Genomic DNA, 25,653 nt, shown 5'->3' with positions numbered 1-25,653 from the left:
GATGAAGAAACGGGTTAGGCTGTGGCGTAATCTGGAGCTGCAGGTGTTCCTGTATTATTTCTACCCTTGTCCTTCTTGGTGGCAGAGGTTGTAGGTAAGTGAGTTTCTTCCAAACTAATCTTGGTGAGTTACTTGGTGATAAAATCCTGAGGGGTTTTAACAGGGTGGATGTGCAAAGGATGTTTGCTCTTGTGGGAGGGGCTAGAACTAGGGGGTCACTGTTTAAAAATAAGGGGTCGCCCATTTAAGACTGAGGTGAGAAGAAATGTTTTCTCTCAGAGGGTCGTGAGCCTTTGGAACTCCCTTCCTCAAAAGGCAGTGGAAGGAGAGTCTCTGAATGTTTTCAAGGCACAGCTAGATATATTCTTGATAAACAAGGGGTGATAGGTTATTGGTGGTAAGCGGAACGTTACAGTCAGATCAGCCGTGATGTAATTGAATGTGGGAGCAGGCTCGAAGGGCTGAGTGGCCTAGCCCTGCTCCTAACTCATATGTCTGTATGTACTGCAGTATCATCTGTATGTATGCATGTAATTAGCCATTGTCTAAAACAGGACCAGAGGCATTCCTCTCCATTAAAGAGAGGCAATTGATTGCAACCACAGTGCACTGGTGATGAAGAGGGTGGGCATTGGTTCGAGTGTCAGGATCACAGAAATACACAGTGCAGAAGAGGCCATTCCGCCCATCCGAGTTTGCACCGACCCTCTGAAAGAGCACGCTGCCGAGGCCCACTCCCCCGCCCTATTCCCATAACCCCACCTAACCCGAACATCTTTGGACACTAAGGGGCAAACCTAGCATGGCCAATCCACCTAACCTGCACATCTTTGTACTGAAACCAGAGCACCCGGAGGAAACCCACGCAGACACGGGGAGAAAGTGCAAACTCCACAAAGAAAGTTACCCAAGGACAGAATTGAACTCTGATCCCTGGCATGTGAGGCAGTAGTGTTAACCACTGTGCCACTGTGCCTCCCATATCATGTCAAATCTAAGGCAGTCGCCACTCTTCAGAGTTAAACGTAGCCCCACTCCCACACCGTTGTGCCTTTAGCTGTTGTTGAGACTGACATTTTGAGAATTGTGAAGATCCCATTGTCTAGTAACGGTTGGTGAACTCGTGGTGAAATGGTGGGAGGGTGTCTGTGATATATCATTCTGACAAAACTAAAGGTGCATTATGCACGGTAGCACAGTGGTTAGCACTGTCGCTTCACAGCTCCAGGGTCCCAGGTTCGATTTCCGGCTTGGGTCACTGTCTGTGCGGAGTCTGCACGTTCTCCTCGTGTCTGCGTGGGTTTCCTCCGGGTGCTCCGGTTTCCTCCCACAGTCCAAAGATGTGCAGGTTAGGTGGATTGGCCGTGATAAATTGCCCTTAGTGTCCAAAGGGGTTGGTTGGGGTTGCTGCGTTACGGGTATGGGGCGGAGGTGTGGGTTTAAGTAGGGTGCTCTTTCCAAGTGCAGACTCAATGGGCAGAATGGCCTCCTTCTAAATTGTATATTCTATGTCTATGCCCTGGTTTGAGCACTATTCTGTGAATTTCCAGTCAGCACATCAGGGGCGTGATTCTCTAATAATGGGGCTATATCCCCACGCCAGCGTGAAAACCGGCGCCAACCACTCCGGCATCAACGGTCCCCGATAATGGGGAATGCTCCCCTTCCTAGGGAGCTGGGTCGGCACCGGGGTGGTCCCCGCAGCTTCAGCCGGTGCGGAATGGCCAGCACGAGTTCGCGCATGCATGCTACGGCTGGCGTAGGAACGGCCGGCATGATTCAGCGCATGCGCGGGGTTCCCTTCTCCACGCCGGCCCCCGGGCAATATGGCGGTGCCCTACAGGGGCCCGGCGCGGAGGAGCATAGGCCCCCACGGAACCAGCCTGGCCGCCGATCGGTAGGCCCCGATCGCCAGCCAGGCCACCTCGGATCCCCCCGCTCCCCCCCTCCAGGACGGCCCCCGCAGACTCACCTTCCAGGTCCCGCCGTGTGGGACCTGAGTAACTCACTCCGGTGGGAGTTGGCCAAACTCGTCAGCCACTCGGCCCATCGGGGCCCGGAGAATCGTCGAGGGGGGGGGGGGCGCTTTCAACGGTCCACGACCGGCGCAGCGGGAATCTCGCGTGCGCCCGAGAATTGGCGTCGGGGCGGCAGGGTGCAATTCCCCCGTCCCCCCCGGGGATTCCCCTACCTGGCGCCGGTTCGGAGAATCCCGGCCCAGATATCAGATACTTAAATTTCTTGCAACACATTCTAGCTTGCCTGAAACTATTGATATGCAGCTTACAACATTTTAATAATTCATGAATAACTTGTAGAGATGACAATGTTCATAATTTTCCAAATCCAGAACCCAGGTGGTACAAGTGACGAAATATAGATTGGCAGCAGCAGATAATTCTCCACGGTAAGATTTAATGAAATCAGAATGCTGAAGTCTTTTTGGAATCGTGCTGTTAACGCAAGGTTTATTCCAACACTGCGCCACATAGTAAGACTTATTATTTTGTTTATGGCAACAAATGGGGGAAAAAGCTCACCCATAATTTGGCTCGTGTTTACCTTGTAAACAAGTAATTCCAGGAAAAATTTTAATCTTTGGTGGAATTCCAAATGCTGTGAGCCATTGCTGACTTGCCTCTCTTCACCAAGGCATCATTATCAACTGAGGGAGAGCTGAAAGAAACGGGGGAAGCAGCCAACAGATAGTGTCCCACAATGGTGACACATTCCTGTTCTTCCTGAATAGCAATCTGTAGCAGGTAGTTTACCTGATTGCTGATTAGTGGCTTTACTGTCCATGGGAACAGGGGCAAAAGAATGTTGAAAATCATGGGCGGAATTCTCAGTTTGGGAGGCTAAAGGCGGGATTCTCCGTACATTGACGACAGAATCGGGAAACGCAATTGGCCAGAAAATCGTGCGAGGTAAAAATCGTGGCCGTCGCTGGGCGCCTCACAGAGTGCCACGCTGCGGTACCTGGACAGCGGCATCACTACATTCTACTTCGCACATACAATAAGGGTCATTGGCATGTCATTAATGGGTCTGACCCGGTATTCTCCGGAGCACCCATGATGCTCTGCCTCCACCAGGCAGAATTACCTGCGACGGGTTTCACTTGTGGTTTTAGAAATCTGGAAACAGGTGCTGCGGTGGCTGAGTGTAGGAAGGACATGTTTCCAAAGGTGCGTCCGTGGGCTCCCAGTCCTGCCGCTGGCATGGCTGGCTGGGGGTTGCGTCTGCCAGGGCTGGGATGGGGACCAGCGTATGGGCCATGGGGCTGGCGTGATGTTCTGGGGCCGGAGGCACGGACCGCCATTGCCGCGGCCTGCATGGCAGCAATCTTGCTGCGCAATCCACTGACTGCCCATCGTGACTCCTGGGTGCGCAGAGTGACAACGGTCGCATGGGGTATGCACCATGCTAACATGCCTGCCTTTCACCCTCTGCAGACAATGGATGTCGGAATCCAACCAGGAAAGGCGCCCTTCATCCTGGCTGCCACAGCCCTCGGGGATGCACTGAGGCTGTACAAGCAGTAACTGCTGGAGGAGTGTCCTGCAGCAGTGGAGCCTGCCCCAGAGGAACAGGCACCAGCTGATGAGGATGGAGACGAGCCGCTCAACAGGCCGAGGAGGAGGTGGGAAGGATGTGTCGCATGAGGCCTCATATGTACAGGCAGCGACTGTCATTCGAGGGCCTGCTGGACCCGGCATGCCTTTGAAAACTCAGGTTGAGCAGGGAGTGCGATATATCTGCCGGATCATGGCGTACTTGGAACCATGGGGGTAAGGGGAAGGTCACAGGTGCATCCGCGCCACAATGGACACCCTATATGCCCGCTCGGCACATATATCAAATTCAATGTGGACCGAGCCCACTAGGATGCCCAGGGAGGACAGTCCGCCACAATATCCGGGATGCCCCAGGTACAGGGAGTGGTCAACAGGATGCATGTCCCCCTACCGGGCAGCACGGTAGCATAGTGGGTAGCACAGTTGCGTCCCAGCTCCCGGGTCCCAGGTTCGATTCCCGGCTGAGTCACTATCTGTGCAGAGTCAGCACATTCTCCCCGTGTGTGCGTGGGTTTCCTCCGGCTGCTCTGGTTTCCTCCCGCAGTCCAAAGATGTGCAGGTTAGGTGGATTGGCCATGCTAAATTGCCCTTAGTGTCCAAAAAATGTTAAGTGGGGGTTACTGGGATATGGTAGATACGTGGGCTTCAGTAGGGTGCTCTTTTCAAGGGCCGGTGCAGACTCGATGGGCCGAATGGCCTCCTGCTGCACTATAAATTCTATGATTCTCAAGCACCGGCCCATGACAGGCTGGTCTTCACAGATCGAAAGGGGGTTCCACTCGATGAATGTGCAGCTGGTATGTGACCATGAGATGCAGATGCAAGTTTGTGCCCGATATCCAGGCAGGGTGCATGATGCCTTCACCCTGGCACACTCGACGGTTCCTTACACCTTTGAGGTGCACCCCCCTCCCTCAGACTGGAGGGTTGGCTCTTGGGCGACAGAGGTTATCTGCTGCGCTCGTGGATAATGATGCTTATCCGGAGGCCACCGACCAACGCGGAGACGCGCTGCAACGACCCCCAAGCCGTGACCAGGGACATGATTGAGTGGTGCTTTGGCGTCCTGAAGATGTAGTTCAGGTGCCTGGACCGCTCTGGAGGGGCCCTCCGGTATAGCACTCGGACAGTCGCCCACCTCGCGGTGGCCTGCTGCCTCAACATCGCGCAGCAGAAGGGTGACATGCTGGAGGAGGGGGGTGAACGGCAGGCCCCGTCTGACAAGGAGCATGCAGAGGAGGGCCAGGATGGGCAGGCCATGTGGTTGGATAGACACAGGAGGCCGCACAGTGTGTGTGCCAGGGCCACCACGCATGGTGCGCTCTAATCGCCTCCAGGTTCACACGGTCCCATCGAACTCTTGGGATGGCGGACCCTGTCATGATATTTAGATCAGCATATCATGGTGCAATCAAACACACACTGATGGACATGCAGTAGGACCAACCAACACACACATAACATCGCAGCCAATCATGTCGGACACCCTGTGCCTGCAGCTACTTCGGGTCAAGCAACTCACCCTGGCGACTGCCGTCGAGACCTGCGTCCTGCATGAGAACGCCATCAGCTGGTACTCACACATCCAGGAGGCCGAAACGGCGCGGCACGGGCCCCACGAGGCGGAGCGGGTCCAGACGATCGAGTACCTCCCGGGCCGCGGCCTGGAGGAGGCCGGCCATTTTGTGTGCTTTCCGAGGCCTCCCGCGCTTGTACGCGCCAAAAGAGGGGATGCTGACGCAGAGGAACACGATGCGCAGGCGCGCACTACGCAAGACCGCACCGCGCATGCGCAGTGGCGCAACAAACGCATTGATGTCACGACGTGCGGCAACTGTGGCTCCGCCCATTTAAAGCGGCAATGTCCTGCCAAAGCGCGACAATGTCTTCGCTGTGACAGGTTGGGCCACTATACTGCCTGCTGTCGAGCAGCTCACCCTGCCAACTCGTACCCGTTTTACCAGCCTCGCAGAAACGTTCAGGCAATTCAACCCACGTTCACCGAGTCCGATCCCGACGTCACACAGACCAGTGCCACTCAGGGCAGGGAGCCCTTCCGCGTTGCTGTCATCAACAAGAACAAGCTGTCCCCGAGTCGAATGCATCAGTCGCTGACAGTGCACAGCAGTGATCCGGACGAGTGGTGTGCCACCCTGAAGGTCAACCGATCCCAGATCAGATTCCGCCTGGACATTGGTGCCTCAGCCAATCTCCTCGCATGGTCAGCATTTCAGACCCTGAAGGTTAAACCACCTATTCTGCCATCCAACTGTCAACTCGTTGACTATAATGGCCGCCACGGGTCGTGCCAGCTCAAAGTGACACAACTCACGTAAAGCAACACTACCATTCGAAATCGTGGGCTCCTCAAAGGACTCTCTGCTAGGCGCACAAACGTGCAAAATCCTCCACCTCGTTCGGCGTGTACACTCTCTTTCTCTCCAGAAGGCACGTCCGATTTCCCAGATGCAGACTTTAGGGCGCAGCTCAACTCAATCCTCACGCACAACCAGGATGTTTTCGAGGGCATGGGCACACTGCCCTACACGTACAAAATCCGGCTTAAACAGGATCCCACCCCGGTAGTTCACGCACCTCGCAGGGTCCCAGCACCCCTCAAGGACCGCCTCAAGCAGCAGCTGCAGGACCTTCAGGACCAAGGAGTGCTTTCCTGGGTAACTGAGCCGACTCCATGGGTCAGCTCCATGGTGTGCGTCAAGAAGCCTTCCGGTGAGATCCGGATCTGTATAGACCCGAAAGACTTAAATCGCAACATAATGAGGGAACACTACCCCATACCCAAACGTGAGGAGATCACATGCGAGATGCCTCGGGCAAAAATATTCACCAAGCGTGATGCCTCAAAGGGCTTCTGGCAGTTTCAATTGGATCAGTCCAGCAGGAAGCTGTGCACTTTCAACATTCCATTTGGCAGATACTGCTACAATAGGATGCCATTTGGCATATCGGCCTCTGAAGTGTTCCATCGCATCATGGAACAGATGATGGAGGGCATCGAAGGGGTGCGCGTCTATGTAGACAACATAATTATTTGGTCCACCACACCGCAGGAGCACATCAGTCGCCTTCAGCGCGTCTTTAAACAGATACGGGACCAGGGCCTGCGTCTTAACCGAGCCAAATGCTCTTTTGGACAAACCGAGCTGAAGTTCCAGGGGGACCACATCTCCCAGTTGGGGGTGCGGCCGGATGCCGACATGGTGGCAGCCATCACGGCCATGCAGAAGCCGACAGACAAGCAGGCGGTGCTATGCTTTCTCGGAATGGTCAACTTCCTGGGGAAGTTTATCCCCAACCTTGCTTCCCACACTACAGCTCTCAGGCACCTTGTCAGGAAGACAACTGAATTCCAGTGGCTTCCCACCCACCAACGTGAATGGGAGGAGCTCAAGGTCAAGCTCACCACCGCCCCGGTACTGGCGTTTTTCGATCCTACAAGGGAGACGAAAATCTCGACTGACGCCAGCCAGTCCGGCATTGGGGCGGTCCTCCTGCAACGGAATGACGTCTCATCATGGGCCCCAGTCGCCTATGCGTCACGGGCCATGACTCCCACAGAGCAGCGCTGTGCGCAGATTGAAAAGGAGTGCCTAGGCCTGTTGACTGGCGTTGACAAGTTCCACGACTATGTGTATGGCCTTCCCCAGTTCACTGTGGAGACTGACCGTCGCCCGCTGGTTGGCATCATTCAAAAGGACCTCTATGATATGACCCCTCGCCTCCAGCGCATTCTGCTCAAACTCCGGAGGTACGACTTTCAACTTGTCTACACCCCGGGTAAGGACCTCATCATAGCAGACGCTCTGTCCAGGGCAGTCAACATGCCGTCCGACCTGAGGGTTTCGTTTGCCAAGTCGACGCACAAATAGCCTTCACTTCTGCCAATCTGCCGGCCACTGATGCACGCCTGGCCCACATTCGACGTGGGACTGCGGCCGACCCCCTTCTGCAACGTGTGATGCGCCACATGACGGACGGGTGGCTCAAGGGACAATGCCCACAGTTTTACAACGTTCGGGACGACTTGGCAGTCGTTGATGGTGTCCTCCTGAAGCTGGCCCGCATCGTGATCCCACACAGCATGCACCGGCTTGTCTTAGAACAACTGCACGAAGGCCATCTCGGCGTTGAGAAGTGCCGGCGGAGGGCCCGAGAGGCTGTGTACTGGCCGGGAATAAGTGAGGACGTTGCTAACACTGTGCTCAATTGCCCCACCTGTCAGCGGTTTCAGCCGGCACAACCCCGTGAGACCCTTCAGCCCCATGAGTTGGTCACGTCCCCCTGGTCGAAGGTGGGCGTGGACCTGTTCCATGCGCTCGGCAGGGACTACATCATCATCATCGACTACTTTTCCAGCTATCCAGAGGTCATACGCCTGCACGACACCATGTCATCGGCTGTCATCCGGGCCTGCAAAGAGACCTTTGCTCGCCACGGCATCCCGCTCACTGTGATGTCAGACAATGGCCCCTGCTTTGCGAGTCAGGAATGGTCTTCCTTCGCCAGCTCATACAACTTCACACACGGGACATCCAGTCCTCTGCATCCTCAGTCGAATGGCAAAGCAGGAAAGGGCGTCCATATGGTTAAAAGGCTCCTCTGCAAGGCTGCTGATGCAGGATCTGACTTCTGCCTCGCCTTGTTCGCCTATCGCTCGGCCCCACTGTCCACGGGCCTATCGCCAGCCCAGCTGCTTATGGGTCGCACCCTCAGGACCACTGTGCCATCCATTCACGTCCCAGACCTCGACCATGCTCTGGTACTTCGGCGGATGCAGCAACAGCGTGAGCAACAAAAGGCGACACATGATGCTCGGGCGACTGATCTTCCTGCCCTGGCGCCTGGAGATAATGTCCGCATACATTCCCGAGGGCAGCTGGTCGACAACCGCTGAGGTTCTCCAACAGTTAGCTCCCCGCTCGTTCCTGGTTAGTCTGCCTGATGGCTCTATTCGCCACCGCAATCGGCGTGCCCTTCGTCTGGTTCCACGCTCGCTACGTGATCCTGCACCGGTGCCACGCCCTCCTGTTGTCCCTGCAATGTACTTTGTTGACCTTCCGGACACCCTGCATCCTCCTCACTTGACCGTAGCCCGGCCAGTTCCTCAGCCGGTGGATCCTGACCCACCCTTGAGGCGGTCAACCCCAATTTGTCGCCCACCTGAGAGACTTAATTTATGAACCGTTTCATATTGGACTCACTGACTTGTTCTGACATACTGTTTCAGACTTTTTGCCATACTGTTTAAGATTTTGTTATTGTTTGTTAATAACATTGGTTTCGTTCTTGGTGTAACAGTTAGTTTCTGCACCTGGCACCTTCCTATATAGCTACATGTACGTATTGTTGTAAATATTGCACACACATGATTAGATGCACTCACCACACTTCTTTATTTATTATCATGTAAGCACATATTATTTGCGAAAAGGGGGATGTCATGATATTTAGATCAGCATATCATGGTGCAATCAAACACACACTGATGGACATGCAGTAGGACCAACCAACACACACATAACATCGCAGCCAATCACCAGTGAGAGCACATGCACTATAAAAACAGGGGACAATACAGTTCCCGCTCATTCCAGCAGCAGCCAGCTCAGAGCACCGAGCTCAGAGCCTGCCTCTCAGACATTCACCATGAGCTGAGTGCCTCACCCAGATAGTGATAGGACAGGGTCCACAGATTAGCTGGTAATGCACATGCCCAAGTTAGCAGTGTGCTGTTAGTTAAGTAGTTAATAAAATTGAGTTACACCATCTCCAGCCGTGTTGGATCGTTTGTACATCAGAACACCCAACACGACAGAGCCGGGGATGGGGGAGCCGGGTATGGGGTACAGGGAGGTGGTGGGGGTTGGGCAAGATGGAGGGGCAGGGTACTAGGGCGGGGTACTTGGAGATCGGGATGTCATTTAAAAATGGTGTCCCGATCTCGTTCTACACTGTGGAGATCCGGCGAGCGGGGGCTATGTGCATCCAGTGCTGCACATTCATTGCTGAGGCCCCTTATCAAACCAGAGTGCCGTTATTTGGCATTATGTTTCTAGGTGCTGTGAGCGCCAGAACCCGTGGCAAAATGCGCTCGCCATCGGACTTTGTTCCCTTTTAGGAAAATCACGCCCAATGTATCAAAAGACCAGTTCGAGTCCCACCCCAGATGGCAAAATCCTTCCAACATGCCAATGGCTGGTGGTAAGAGCGGGAGAGACTCCTGGTCAGCCACGCTTGATACTGAGCGATGTCCCTCAAGCTATAAGCCTCAGGTGACGGGATAGCGCCCTGTTCCAGGAAGAACCTCGCGATGGGAACAGATGGATGTCTGAAATCCCCCAAGGTGAGTGTCTGTAGTCTGCACCACACGGGAAGAGAAACAAGAACAGCCAAAAGACCATGGAAACAGACAAAGCCCGGCATGAATCATCCTCTTTTTAGGCAAAGAGAAAGTAATCTGGGTTGCAACCTTGAGGTAATTCCAAAATGTCAAAGCCCAAATAACAAGCAAGACTGGATGCCTAAAAATACCTCGGTGCGGTTTCTGGCCAGCGAGGTAATATTTTCCAAGACCGTAATCTAATTGGATGTTCAATAGCCACGAGAGAAAGTTCTCAAATTTCTCCCTCTGCAGTTGAAACATTTTTTTTGTTGTTGATTACTTGAAAGTTGCCGCTGTAAAAATTGTGGTGGAGAGACTCCATTTAATTCCGGCTGCCACACGGAAAAAACCTGAGCTTCTTCCAGTCTGTAAAGAGAAATCAATTTACTTAAGTTTATCCTGAAAGCCAGCCATGTGGAATGCATAGAAACGCAAATTGATTTGGTCCATAAAAATGTGCATTGTGGAGCTGTTCAAGCCAACTTAGACACGTACAGTGCCACAGACATGAACACTAGCCCTTCAAATTGGAACATGAACGCTTTCCAGCTCACGCAAGACAGTAATACAATCTGTAACAAATTACTGAAAATTGACATTGAAAAGCTATCATTATGTGGATATGGACTCAAACAGTATTTGCTTCCACAGAGAGCAGTGAAGGGTGGGTCATTGAATATATCCAGGGCTGAGCTAGACAGAATTTTGATCTACGGGGGGGCTTAAAGATTATGGGATGTGGTTTTGGAGGGAGGGGGTGGGGAGTGCAGCAGGAGGCAGGCAAGTGGTGATTTTTTAAAAATTTAGTGTACCCAATTCATTTTTTCCAATTAAGGGGCAATTTAGTGTGGCCAATTCACCTACCCTGCACATCTGTGGGTTGTGGGGGCGAAACCCACGCAAACAAGAGGAGAATGTGCAAACTCCACACGGACAGTGACCCGGGGCCGGGATCGAACCCGGGTCCTCAGCGCCGTAGGCAGCAGTGCGAACCACTGTGCCACCGTGCTGTCCTGCGGACAAGCGGAGTTAAAGCCACAATCAGATCAGCCATGATCTAATTGCGCTAATTGGCCGACTCCTGCTCCTGGTTCGTATGATCTCATTATTTTTAGAAGGAGCAGCATTTGTCCGACCAAAACACTGACGTGATATAACGGGTTTGAAATGTGTCCACACCTGAGTCAAATTAAAACATTTTGCGGGGGGGAAGTATTTGCCACAACCAATTATTTTTTTTCAATTAAGGGGCAATTTAGCGTGGCCAATCCACCTAACCTGCACAACCTTTGGGTTGTGGGGATGAAACCCACGCAAACACGGGGAGAATGTGCAAACTCCACATGGACAGTGACCCGGGGCCGGGATCGAACCCGGGTCCACAGCGCTGTGGGCAGCAGTGCTGACCACTGCACCACCGTGCTGCCCCACTAATCTATGATTCATATTATAATTTGTGCCCACTATTTCCCAGGATGCATTCGTGATGCCGGGATCTTCCAATTTATCTAGCAGGTGAAGGTGCATGCAATTGAAGAAGTCAAAGACCTGAACACAGACATTGTGTTCATAGGCCAAAGATTTCCCAGAGTAGAAATGTTGTTAACTTTAGTTTACGTTAACTTTAGTGCCTCCCAAGTTAGATGTGCTGCTTGGTGTGGGAATGAAACCATTCAGAGATGGTTAGCAGATATCACCCAGGACTATGGTTAGGACTCAAGTTAGGGTCCCTGCTCCAAACTGTTGTCCTGCCAACTTGACTTTGCACTTGTGCTCATTGCTGTTTTAAAATATTTTACTTGTCTGCTTACATAACAGTCTGCATTTCAAATACAGTTATACTATGTGAAATGTTTTGAAATATTTCAGAGATGCAATAAATATGAATCCCCAAAATAGCTGATGGATAAAAGGAAACATGAGATGGTTATAAAACACCCTTTAAAAACTTGTCGGTCTGATAATGACCTGAGAGTGTGTAATGATTTCAATTTATTGATTAATATTCATTTACAAATTAATGGCAACTACCACATTTGTCGTCATTCATCATTCAACTATTTTATGCAAAAATCCTTGAAAAACTGAGATTACATTATTTACATTTGCATGATCACTTTGTCTTGTCAAGCTACTCGGGAAAAGAAATAACAATGGTACAGGATATCTTAGGCTCATACTATCATTAAAATGCATCAGTTTACATGGGCATCACAGACCTTTCAGATTAACGTAATCAGATGGGGATGTCAGTGCTGGGGTGCTGTCACTTTTCTGTCCACGCATAAATGCTAAAGCACTCCAGATTGAGATACCACATGGGTTGATGTGGTTCAAAGCTCCTACTAGGTGCTGTACCTTAGCTTCATCCTCAGGACAGTTAACTCTCATTGCATCACCACCATATTTTGTTATGCTGCCCACAGCAGTCGCTAAATGGTCGGTGTGAGCGAAATCGCTGGCCTGATTGGCAAAAAGATTGAGGCTCATTTTTGTGTATGAGCAAGGAGAACGGAGAGAGACACTTTCAACCTGTGTCCAACCTCACTATGGGATGCTGGTGGATAAAGGACCCACGAGTAAATGGAGTGTCAAAGTCTGTGTTCAGAGGATAGCTCCAACCATTCCCTTTAAGGCACTTTTTTTTTAATGCCCTATTTCTCATAACAGCTGTACAAGCTGTGACAATTGAGATTGACATCTGCAATATGTACAATGCGACATAGCCACTGATTACCACCATATTGATGCCATCTTAAAAAATTTACATCTAGAAAACCGTTTTTGCTCAACATAAAACTTGTTTAAAAACAAATGTATTTTGTTTTCTTGCCAAGCTCCTCTCAGCCCTTCCTGAAAGTATTGATTCTCAGCTTGAGGTCCTGCTCCACAGATGCCGATTGTCCTTAGTCATGAGCAAACTTTGACTGAGAGTTTCAACAGGCTATTCAACTTTAAGGAGGTAAAATCCCTGAACATAACCTAGTCGTCATCCAATAAGAATTTACAGTGCAGAAGGAGGCCATTCGGCCCTTGGAAAGAGCATCCCTACCTAAGCCCACAACTCCACCCTATCCCCACACTTCCACTCTATCCCTGTAACCCCACCTTATCTTATTTTTTGGACACTCAGGGCAATTTAGCATGACCAATCCACCTACCCCTGCACATCTTTGGACTGTGGGAGGAAACTTACGCAGACACGGGGAGAATGTGCAGATTCCACACAGACAGTGACCCAAGCCGGGAACTGAACCTGGGACCCTGGCGCTGTGAAGCCATTGTGTGAACCACTATGCTACTGTACTGCCCCACTACCTGCATGTACATCTCCAGCAATAGCCACTGGATAACATTCAGAGTTGGGGGGCACTCTGGCCCATTTTTGCCCTCCCACTTCTCCCCAGCCCGGTGGGGAAGAGGCTTCTATGGTTTGGCATTTGTGCTCTGGCTGAGATTAGATTACCCAGCGCAATTTGGAGGAAAAAACCTTATTTGAATGGATTCATCCATGAACCTACTGAGCCTTCGAGGGGGCTTTCTGAAAATTAATTCAGCAGCAGATGACTCCCGAGTGGAAAATGGTGGGGGCGTGGCAAAGAGTATACTTATTGGCCTGTGACGCAACTGTTCAGCTACAGTCGACAAAGTTAATCCTTGGACAAGTGCCACAAAACCGGACCCGAGCAGTGAGTTGAGTGTTCAGCAGACAGACTTCTGCTGATATCTCTGGTTTTATGTCCGAGCCCTGCCCCTCATTCCTCTCACAAGCCCCCGTTGGATTGATCGCCAGATTCTATATAAAGCATTCACCACAGGCTGGATAAAGGCGCTTTGCACAATTAATTATTGAAAAACAAACCACATCATATTGTGCGTTTGCACATTCACTGCGGGTATAACCGTCCAAGGTTACCTGCGGTTTGTTTTTCATTGACACACTGTACTGTCATTTGGCTAACTGTTCATTTAAAAAAAGGTGATACCAGTTTCGCCAATGGCAGAGTTGGCAAATACAGTCAATAGCTGAACCACAGCAACCACAAGATGCCAAGAATGTTGATTCTCAGTTAATGCAGATGTTAACATCCAGGAGGAGAGGCGCTAGCTATCAGTGACTCCTGTGTGTGTGTCTGCATGCATCTGCATGTGGGTCAGTGGACATGATCACTCTTGAATGTTAAGCTCCCTCTAGTTAAATAGGCTGCCCTACACTCTATCGAGACTCACACATGAAGAATTGCCTCTTGGGGGATCGGCACCAATCAAATTGTACCCTAGAAGTCAATGCTTTCAGTGACAAAGCAAAAAAGAAATCTAGAAAACCGTACAGTGTTTTATACTTGGTTCTCCGAATCCACCTTTATTTCTCCTTCTCATTGTGTACACCCACCCCTGGGCATCAACCTTCAGCTAGCATGTCTGGGAGAAACTGCCTGAGATTAATAACTAACAAAAGTATGTCAGCTAAGATTACAGTAACAGTATAATGTTTAATGTAAAATAAAACATCAATTGCATAGAATACAATGACATTGCATTCACAGTGACAGTATGCAACCTATTTGCTCACCTTACTGTCTGATGCTCGAAACATCAAAGCAGTCTCACCTTGACCTCACAATAATTGAAACATGGTTCAAACACTAATTCTATACATATTTGAATGAAAATCTTAAAACTACTGATTGTCTCAAACTTGCGTAATTCAGGTGCAACATGCTTTGAGCTTACATACAGTGGCAATGCACCGTGGAGGGCAGGATTATTTAACCGTGCTTTATAAATACCATGCTCCCTGTGCAAAGCTCTCATTCCTACAAATATTAGCAAAGGTCATGGCTCACGGCTACCGTTAAAAGCCATTGACATGACTGACCCCTCGACTAGCCGAGAGTCTTCAGGGAAACAGGACAAAAGCAACAATCGACCAGCTTTCAACTAATGTGGTCACGGTGGAACAGGCCAAAAGTGATTAGTACATCGCTGTGTTTGAAGTAGTCAATCTAAAATACGTCATGAATAATTCATGTGTTGCTATTTCCGTTGCTCGACACAAGAGGTAGCTTTAACCGTTCCTCTGCCCTAGAGTTACCAGTCTCGGCTTAATCACTTCACCGCAATTACGGCTGCTTCAAGTGCCTTATTACTTGTGAATGAAGAAAAAGGGTTCAAACCAAACTTTCAATCTAGTGTACACTCTAAACTAAAGCTGGCTTGCAAAGGCATTTATTCCTTAGTTCTCTGATAGCACTCGGAGATTGTTGCAACTTTGCTCCTCATTTTTACTCTCGTTAATTACAACTTGTTGCAACAGTGTGTGCTGTATTATCCCGTTTTCAGTCTTCCCTCTGGAGGTTCACATGTCGTTTATTTCTCCCATGAGGCACATGCTGGAAACTGTAGCAATCATACAGAGAGTGCGACATAAATAATTCGCGAGCAATGCTTTTTTTAAAAACATGCAACACCACCCAGGACTTCCCAACCTGCAGGCAAGGGCAAGCATGCAAATTGATTTGGGTTTCAGCCAAACCAAAGCTCAACTTGAGCTGGCTACGTAGGCAAAAAAAAAACCCACAAGGCCAAGGTAACAAATAGGAATGAACACATCCAACACAACTAGGACTGCATTGGCATCTTGTGTTGTTCAACGTACGGATTGGGGGATGGAATACTGTCCGTTTCAAACACTCAATACCAGCATCAACTCTATCAGATAAAAGCAAATTACTGCAGATGCTGGCATCTGGAACAAAAACAGAAAATACTGGGCAATCTCGTATGGTCTGACAGCATCTGTGGAGAGAGGAGGGTGCCAACCTTTCAAGTCTGATTGACTCTTTGTCAGAGCTGCAGAGAACTGAAAATGGGGCCACATTTATACTGTCCTGTGGTTGGGGGGAGGAGGGGTTGGAGATGTGGGGCTGGATAGGGGGCCAGCGATAGGTGGAAATAGACAAAGAACCAATTATTCCTAGTTGGCCTTTAACACACTGCTCACCTTTGTTCTGCCATTCACACATTCTAATCTCTTTATGTGCCACTATCAGCACCCTTCTTAGCCTTAATCACCACCATGTGGAAATAGAACATACAGTGCAGAAGGAGGCCATTCGGCCCATCAAGTCTACACCAACCCACCCAAGCCCTCACTTCCACCCTATCCCCGAGACCCCATAACCCCTCCTAACCTTTTTGGACAATAAGGACAATTTAGCATGGCCAATCCACCTACCCTACAGTCTTTGGACTGTGGGAGGAAACTGGAGCACCCGGAGGAAACTCATGCAGACACAGGGAGAACATGCAGACTCTGCACAGACAGTGGCCCAGCGGGGAATCGAACCTGGGACCCTGGCGCTGTGGAGCCACAGTGCTATCCACTTGTGCTACCGTGCTGCCCATAAATGCTGGCGTTGGACTGGGGTGAGCACATTAAGAAGTCTTGCAATACCAGGTTAAAGTCCAACGGGTTTGTTTCGAATCACTTGCTTTCGGAGCACTGCTCCTTCCTCAGGTGAATGAAGAGGTAGGTTCCAGAAACATATACATAGACAAAGTCAAAGAGGCAAGACGATACTTTGACTGCTAGTCTTTGCAGTTTACAGGTCCAGATGGAGCAACTGGAGAGAGGAATAATCACAGGTTAAAGAGGTGTGAATTGTCTCAAGCCAGGACAGTTGGTAGGATTTTGCAAGCTGCGGCCAGGTGGTGGGGGGTGAATGTGATGTGACATGAATCCAAGGTCCCGGTTGAGGCCGTACTCATGTTTACGGAACTTGGCTGTAAGTTTCTGCTCGGAAATTCTGCGTTGTCGCACGTCCTGAAGACCGCCTTGGAGAACCCATACCCGAAGATCAGAGGCTGAATGCCCTTGACTGCTGAAGTGTTCCGCGACTGGAACACTTTTGGATTTGTCTACATATATGTTTCTGGAACCCACCTCTTCATTCACCTGAGGAAGGAGCAGTGCTCCGAAAGCTAGTGATTCAAAACAAACCCGCTGGACTTTAATCACCACCATTTACATTCCTTTTGCCTTCTGGCCTTGACATCTTTGTCAATCTCGGGCAGCACGGCGGCGCAGTGGTAGCACTGCAGTCTCACGGTGCCGAGGTCCCAGGTTCGATCCCGGCTCTGGGTCACTGTCCGTGTGGAGTTTGCACATTCTCCCTGTGTTTGCGTGGGTTTTGCCCCCACAACCCAAAGATGTGCAGGCTGGGTGGATTGAACACGCTAAATTGCCCCTTAATTGGAAAAAATGAATTGGGTACTCTAAATTTGACAGAAAATCTTTGTCAATCTCCACCGGTCGCTGCCCCTTATCCAGCACCCCCCCCCCCCCGCCCACTACAGTACAACAACATCAGGTCACTGCACACTGAATACAGCCAATAGGGACCACGTCCAGTCACAGAAAATGTTACTGTTGCCATTTCCAATCCAGCCCTCCCTTGGCGATTGTTCATCCATGCCAAATTTCATGTCAGTTTAGTATTGCAAGCCTGTGTTCACTGAGAACTAATTCAGGCAGGGTACCGATAGCAAAGGCTAGGCTTAGCTTTGCCCGTATTCCCTTAAATCCCTGGAATAAGAACTCAGTTCCCCTCGCGAGTAGATCTGTCAGGGGTTATTTTCAATAACCTACTACTCACCATTATTCATTTGTATATATGTAATGTGTATAACCGTAAAACATCTAACTGCAGCTACATAATAATCACTGACAAGGCCACAACCTATCGAGCAGAATTCAAAGGCACTCTCCCCAGATTTTCTGTGGATTGTATGTAATTATTACACATGCCTGATATTTACACAACAAACTGTTTGATCCTGAAAGACCAGTTCAAAAACAAATGCGCCTCCCCAGTTTAGAAAAGTTGACATAAAGATTTGATTCAACTCAGACCTGTTTAATGGGTAGTGAAGCGACTGACCATCAGTCAGCTGACCACTGAGAACATGGACTGGGGACTCACATCAAGATTGTGCCTTGCACGCCCTGGAATTCTATCTGATAGGAAATAAGTTAATGCAGCCGAATTTCATGCATGGAGTGTTCTGTGGAATTTCTATCAAACTTACACCGTTGAGTTAATCCAGTTAACTGGGAACCATGATTTGCTTTTCTGCTCACTGTAGCTTTGGAGCACGCATGCTTTGCAAATAAACTTTGAGTTTGGCTTCCCACTTACAATTTATCTGGACTCATTTCCCATTACTCCTTCAAAATTGCCTCATTCAGAATTGTTCATTTAATAAAAAGTGTTAACTTTCTACTTTGCTTAATGAAGCTTTGTTTAGCGTAATAACCATTTTGTGTTATGAGGATCAGACTTGCCCTTCCCCGTTTGAATACTTAGGGAAATAAAGTGTTCCTATCCGAAATCAATGTCCTGTGGCGTGGGTCTTGTTTCACGTTTGTTTCTGGGTTAAATGCTTACCTTTGTCAGCTGCACATAACAGCAAGAGATAACGGGAGACCCCCAAATCTAAAACCAACCTGACAAATGGCTCTAACTAATGCTGATCAAACAAGTATGTTAAAAGTCAACAAAGTGAAGAAGCAAGTAAACTCCCGCCGCAGAGGGTGGGGTGGAAGCAGATTGAAGTGAGAAAATAAGGAATATTAGCTCATTCAGCAGGGCCAAACCTTTGAATGTCAGGTACATTTCCTAAAATGTTCCGGCAGATTTCACAAGAGAACCTGGGCAATGAAACTCAACAAAAAAAAAAAAGAAGCACAAAATAGCAGTTTTTAAAAAAAACATATTGTGGTCTATTGTCATCATCAGTCTGCTGCTTGTTAGGGAGAAATGAGCTAAAAACAGCCCTGCCTCAAACCATAAAAGTCCCTTGCACAGTGTGTATATGTAGTGAGTAAGATTTATGCAAGAAACAAACGACAAATCCTCTAAAATAATATACACAATGAGTTTATATCCCCAGTTATTTGATATAGGTATGTTTGAAGCAACAGATTCTAACTTATAATTACTACCTGTTTCTAATAGTTATTGCAGTGCAATTAGAGAGATTGAAAACCAAATATTCTCCTTGTCGATCAATACATATATCCTTTGTTATAGTGCTGTGAATTGATGCAGCCAGCATCTGGCATGTAGGCGGCGTTCTCGTCCAGGTGAGACAGCGGCACAGTGTCTTCTTCGTTCACGTGTCGATCAAATTCAGACTTCAGCAGTGGCCGCTGATTGTCAGGGAACGCCAAGGAGAAAAGTGCTTCAGGTTCGCAGACGAACTTGTACACGTATCGCTCGCCAGCCACCTGCGAACAGCAAAGGAGTACACTTATCCGTCCAAACATGGAGAGCAGCAATACCATTTCAGACGTTATGCCGGCCTTGCTTGTAAGTTTTTCTCCCTTTTTCCTTTGATGGCTCATGAGGAAATCAATTTTCCATGTCAGGCAACAGCCTATTTTATCCGTGAAAGCTTAGACATGAGCTTTGGCAGGTCATTTGACCATGGAGAGCATGGCAGAAAGCCCTCTCTGTCCTCTGCCGATTCCCAACAAATGCGCACTTTCCAGGTACATCACTGGTTAGTGAACAGGGTGCAAGTCTGGCTAATTACCTCCAGCATAAAAATGTTACGCCCAATTGCAGTGACTCGGATGAGATCAGAGCAGGACAGTATCTCCACAATAGGTTGCAACATTTTGGAACTTGAGCTCAGTTCCTAGGCCAGATTATTAGGTGGAAAACATTTTAATGATGATAAAGTTAAGAAGCAGTCTTAATTCAGCTGCCAGTTGTTAGGATTCCATGCTAAATACAGGAAATTAAGATGTTCCATCACATTACCAATTTTCTGCAAACTGCATACAATTCATATTTCACCATCACTTCTTTCCCCATCTGACCTCTCAACATTGCCTATTAGATTCTTTCCTTTAACTCAGCCAGTCAATAGAAAATAGGAGCAGGAGGAGGCTATTCGACCCTTCGAGCCTGCTCTGCCATTCGTTATGATCATGGCTGATCATCCAACTTTATAACCTGTTCCCATTTTCCCCCCATATTCTTTAGAAAGGTAGAAATGCACTTGCTTTCTTAAGATCAGAACTAAAGCTATAACTTTCTCCTGGAATTATTTAATACTGATTGCATCCCTGTTCTGTTTGCTCGCTCCATCCCACCTTGACAAGGTAGAACATAGAATTCTTAGTGCAGAAGGAGGCAATTCGGCCCATCGAGTCTGCACCAACTCTCTGAAAGAGCGCCTTACCTAGGCCCACTCCCCTGCCATATCCCCGTAACCACACCTAACCTGAACATCAAGGGGCAATTTAGCATGGCCAATCCACCTAACCTGCACATTTTTGGACTGTGGGAGGAAACCGGAGCACCTGGAGGAAATCCACGCAGACACAGGGAGAAAATGCAAACTCCACAGTCACCCAATGCCAGAATTGAACTCGGGTCCCTGGCGCTGTGAAGCTAACCACTGTGCCACTATGCCACCCACATGAATGGAACACTTGGCAAACCTGCTACACCTCTACATAGATTTCTGGATGAACCATGCTGAACTTCACTTCATTATGGTATGGGAGATTCAAATACAGAGCGGTTAAACTGAAAGGCACGACCCAGTGGCCTGCAAAGACAGGCCCCTCCTTTGAATATGGATTGGAACGTGACCAAGGGCTTCTGGAAATTACAGTCTTGTTCAGTGATGTGTAACAGAATGTGTGTTGCAGTCCGAATGGAGGATTGCTGTCAGGTGACCTTCAAAGGTAGAGAGTTCACTGGTTGGCAAAGAGCAGCAACCTTTGAGGCCTTTGTCATACTATTTGTGGAAAGGCCGAAGGAGGGGAACAATTATTCATAATTATTTTAACATAAAGAGCTTTTGTGGATATTTTACAAGTTTTCATTTTTAGGCTATATAATAGGTCTTCAGCATTTAACCAATAAAAAAAGGACTCTGACAGATCCAACAGTGTTATTGCAGGGGCTAGTCATGATAAACTAGGCGTTTTATCAGAAAATGCTCAGTTTAAACAATTATATTAAACTGGGGCAGCACGGTGGCGCAGTGGTTAGCATTGCTGCTTCACGGCGCCAAGGTCCCAGGTTCGATCCCGGCTCTGGATCGCTGTCCGTGTGGAGTTTGCACATTCTCCCCGTGTCTGCCTGAGTCTCACCTCTACAACCCAAAGATGTGCAGGGTAGGTGGATTGGCCACTCTAAATTGCCCCTTGGAAAAAAAATAATAATAATTTTGTTAAACTAACCTTTTGCATGATTCCTTTCTCATAATAGTAGCGAAGGGAACGGCTAAGTTTATCATAGTTCATGGCTGGTCTGTTTTTTTGCATTCCCCAAAGTCTTGCCACCTGTAAAATAAAATAAAATCATTGGTCCAATATTCTGTTATCAATAGTTCTGCTCTCATATGATCTTCAAGGGAGGAAATCTGCCATCCTTACCCGCTCTGGCCTACACGTGACTCCAGATTCATTGCAATGTTACTGACTCTTAACTGTCCTCTGAAATGCTGAATAAGTCACTTAGTTGTATCAAACTGTTACAGAAAAATGCACTGCAGATGTATCTACGCCATGGCTCAAAAAACAGATCACCACCACCTTCTCAAGGGCAATTAGAGATGGGCAATACCAGTGACACTCTCACCCTTAGAACTAATTTTTAAAATATCAAATTATCACTGAGTTGCACTAGGATTGTTCTGTTGGTTTGCAGACAATCGGGTTTGAGATTTCCGGCCTTGCGTGACGGTCTGTGTGGAGTATTCGCATTCTCCCCGTATCTGCTCTGGTTTCCTCTGGGTGCTCCGGTTTCCTCCCACAGTCCAAAGATGTATAGGATTGATGGATTGACTATGATAAATTACTCCTTAGAGTCCAATGATTTGCAGGTTCCGTTACGGGATTATGGGGGTACAGCGAGGTGGACAGGGGACTGCGACCTGGGTAGAGTGCTCTTTCGGAGGGTTTGTAAAGACTGGATGGGCTGAATGGCTTCTTTTTGCACTGTAGGGATTCTATGATTCCTCTCTGCAGTACAGTTTTGTGATCTCAGAAGTAGGTTTAATCAGCAACATCAGTTGCCATTAAATAAGACGACAAAGTCATCACCTGGTGCCTAAGAACAGGTTGTCAGAATGAAAGAATCTGTCCAAATTCAAAGTTTGGATGCAGACCCTTTCTCAGAAAACTTTGTTCTGATGAACAATCCAACTCAAAATGTTAACTTTCTTTTTTAAACAGCTGTTCATGTAGCTTTTGTGTTTTTTCCTGTATTTATTCAAATTTCCAGTATTTGCACTTTTAAAAAAAAAAGGGCAGATTCATTTAATACTTTTGAGTTTTGTTGCAACTTTGTTGATGTGGGTGCCCATCCAAAAAACTTTAGACAATATGTACAACCCTTACTGTGATGGCATAAGCAGAGTGTAATACACTATTGTCATTTGTGTTGTGGCAGACACAACCTCCTCACATGACCATGGGATTATGTGGCCAAATTACTTTGAGAATATTTTTGATGTGGCATAGATGAGTATTCTCAATGTAACTGTACTTGTACAGAAATCAACAATGCTAAATATGATCTGGGAGATCCAAGAAGCAGCAAACTGCTACAACCAAGGCTATTGAAAGCATGGGGATAGCCAGCCCAAAGGAAAGACATCCATTTATGTGGCACTTTACACAACTATCGGATGTCCCTGAGCAGTTCACAGCTAATGGAGTATATTTTTGGAGAGTAGCCACTGTTATAATGTAGGAAATGCAGCAGCCAATTTGCGCATAGTAAACTCTCACAAATAGCAATCTGGCAATGACCTGATAATCCTTTTTTCATGGTGTTGATTGAGGGATGAATATTGGCCAGGCCATCAAGGATAATTCCCCTGCACGTTTTTGAAAGAGCACGGTGGAATCTTTTGAACCCAGCTGAGGGGTAAGGCAGAGTCTTGGCTGTACATCTCATCTGGAAGATGGCACCCCCGACTGTGCAGCACCCCCTCAGTACTGCACTGTGTCAGTCTTGATTTTGTGCTAAAGTTGGAGTGGGCCTTGAACCCATGACTTTGTGACTCGGAGGCAAGGGTGCCACTAACTGAGCCTCAAATGACATGGTAACAAGTTACATATGGGGGAAGCAGTGGCGTAGTGGTGTTATCACTAGACTAATAATCGAGAGGCCCTCAGTAATGCTCTGGGGACCTTGATTTGAATCCCACCATGGCAGATGATCGAACTTGAAATCAATAAAAATCGGGGGCTGGATTCTCCGCTCCCTGATGCCGAAATCGCGTTCGTTTTGGCGCCAAAATCGGAAGTTTTACAATTCTCCGCCTCCTGAAAATCGGCGTACTCGAGGAGTATGCTGAGTCGAGTATCCACCGCCTCACGCCATTTCCTGAGGCCCCCCCGCCCGATGCTCCATTGCCGACCGGCCGAATTCCCGACGGCTTGGCTTACGTGTGCTCACACCGTCTGGGATCCTCGCACTGTGGCTGTGGACTCAGTCCGTAGCTGTCACATGCGGGGGAGGGCCGATCGGTGGGCTGGGCGGGCTTCATTCGGGACTGGGGGCAATGTGGGCGGGCAGTGCGAGGCGCGCGAGCGGTCAGAGCGCTGCACTACTTTGGCGGTCCAGGTCCGCGGGCTGACTCCGCCACAGAGCATCGCTGGCCGCTGTAGGCCGATGCCGCGCATGCGGAGCCTCTGATCCGGAAGTGCTGTGGGCCGTATCTGCAGCTAGAGCGGTGAGTTCTACTCCGGCTCCCTGCTAGCCCCCAGCAAAACGGGGAATTGCTGACTTTTTGTCGCCAGTTTTCCTGGTGTAAAAGACCACTGTTTTCACACGGGAATGGGGACTTAGTCCCTGGGATTTAAAGTCTAATGATGACCTAATCGTAAAAACCCATCTAGTTCCTTCCTTTAGGGAAGAAAATCTGCTGCCATAGCTGGTCTGGCCTACATGCAACTCCAGACCCACAGCATGAGATGGGCAATTAAATGCTGGCCCAACCTGCAACGCCCACATAACATGGATGAATATTCAAGAATGTAGGGAAAGCTACATTTACCTCTTCGGAAAGCGGTCGATCGGGAACGCCAAATCCCGACTGATCTTTGAGTTTCTGTGCATGTGCAGACCGAGAGCAGGCTGCACATGCGCAGTTCTGCATTCTTAAATTGTTTGGGCTGAGGATGGGCCCAGGAAAAAGGGGAAAATGTTGCAAAAATCCATGTCATGGATTTGGGATAATCACTAGGTTCAGTGTCCCAGGCAGGGAACAGGGAGAAAGGATAGGGAGTGATCCCAAAGGGTGAGTGGACAGACAGTGATCCCAAAAGAAGAGTCACAGACAGGGGACAGGAAGAGGTTCCAGTTTAGTTAAAAGTAGGAAAAGGTCTGCAACCAGCTAGTTTTAAGTGAAGGAGACTTTGCCCAAAGCAGAGAAAATACAATATCTTCTTCGCAGCCTTCAACACGTCAACGACGAAGATGCACATCTTGGCAAGGCCATCCCCACACCCCCACTACTTGCCTTCAAACAATGGCGAAACCACAAACAGACCATTGTTTGCAGCAAATTACCCAGCCTTCAGGAGAACAGCGACCACGACACCACACAACCCTGCCATGGCAACCTCTGCAAGACGTGCCAGATCATTGACATGGGTACCACCATCACACGTGAGAACACCATCCACCAGATACGTGGTACATACTCGTGCGACTCGGCAACGTTATCTACCTCGTACACTGCAGGAAAGGATGTCTCGAGGCGTGGTACATTGGCGAGACCATGCAGACGCTGCGACAATGGATGAACTGACATCACATGACAATCGCCAGGCAGGAATGTTCTCTTCCAGTCGGGGAACAATTCAGCAGTCAAGGGCATTCAGCCTCTGATCTTCGGGTAAGCGTTCTCCAAGGCGGCCTTCAGGACGTGCAACAACGCAGAACCGCCGAGCAGAAACTGATTGCCAGGTTCTGCACGCATGAGTACGGCCTCAACCGAATTCATGTTTCATTACATTCACCCCCCACCATCTAGCCTGGGCTTGCAAAATCCTACCAACTGTCCTGGCTTGAGATAATTCACACCTCTTTAACCTGTGATTATCCCTCTCTCCAGTCGCACTGTCTGGACCTGTAAAGATTTAATTACCTGCTCAGACTCCCATTCAAAGTATCATCTTGCATCAATGAATTTGTCTATATGTGAGTTTGTGGAACCCACCTCTTCATTCACCTGAGGAAGGAGCTGCGCTAGTGATTCGAAAAAAACCTGATGGACTTTAGCCTGGTGTTGTAAGACTTCTTACTGTGTCCACCCCAGTCCAATGCCGGCATCTCCATATCATAAGTGAAAAGGGCCTAGGAGAAGCTCTGGCAATTAAAATGGGCTCAGGAGAAGTACTGAAGACCCAAGGAGGCAGCAGAGTGTCGGTAACTCCGTGCTGGGTGGAGGTACCCCTTTGGAGCACCAGTGTTCTGCTCAGCATGAGTGAAGACCTAAAGTTGTGCTTTTGAATTAGTGCATAGATTTGGGAATCTGGGGAAATGGAATCTGCAGGGATGAAATCGACATTCTGCAAGCTGGGCCGACCTTGAGGCTGTCCGAGTGGGAGTGATTAGAAGACAAATCGTC

At 48.8% G+C, this 25,653-nt stretch overlaps 1 protein-coding gene across 3 annotated transcripts in view; it reads right to left on the bottom strand.

Annotated features, from left to right (window-relative positions):
- Positions 1–11,953: 11,953 nt before the first annotated feature.
- The window catches only part of etv4 (ETS variant transcription factor 4), a 117,494-nt gene continuing 103,794 nt past the window's right edge, over positions 11,954–25,653 (bottom strand). For all 3 annotated transcript variants that reach the window (XM_072487256.1, XM_072487258.1, XM_072487259.1), the window contains 2 exons: positions 21,248–21,349; positions 11,954–19,273 (listed from right to left, as the gene is read on the bottom strand). In XM_072487256.1, coding sequence (XP_072343357.1) covers positions 19,052–19,273; positions 21,248–21,349 — 324 coding nt within the window. In that variant the 3' untranslated portion in view covers positions 11,954–19,051. The remainder of the gene's footprint in view (positions 19,274–21,247; positions 21,350–25,653) is intronic.

The sequence above is a fragment of the Scyliorhinus torazame genome, chromosome 21 (assembly GCF_047496885.1).
Source record: "Scyliorhinus torazame isolate Kashiwa2021f chromosome 21, sScyTor2.1, whole genome shotgun sequence".
Classification (NCBI taxonomy): Eukaryota; Metazoa; Chordata; class Chondrichthyes; order Carcharhiniformes; family Scyliorhinidae; genus Scyliorhinus; species Scyliorhinus torazame.
Note: the sequence above shows the minus strand (reverse complement) of the source record. Positions and strands in the feature narration are given on the sequence as shown.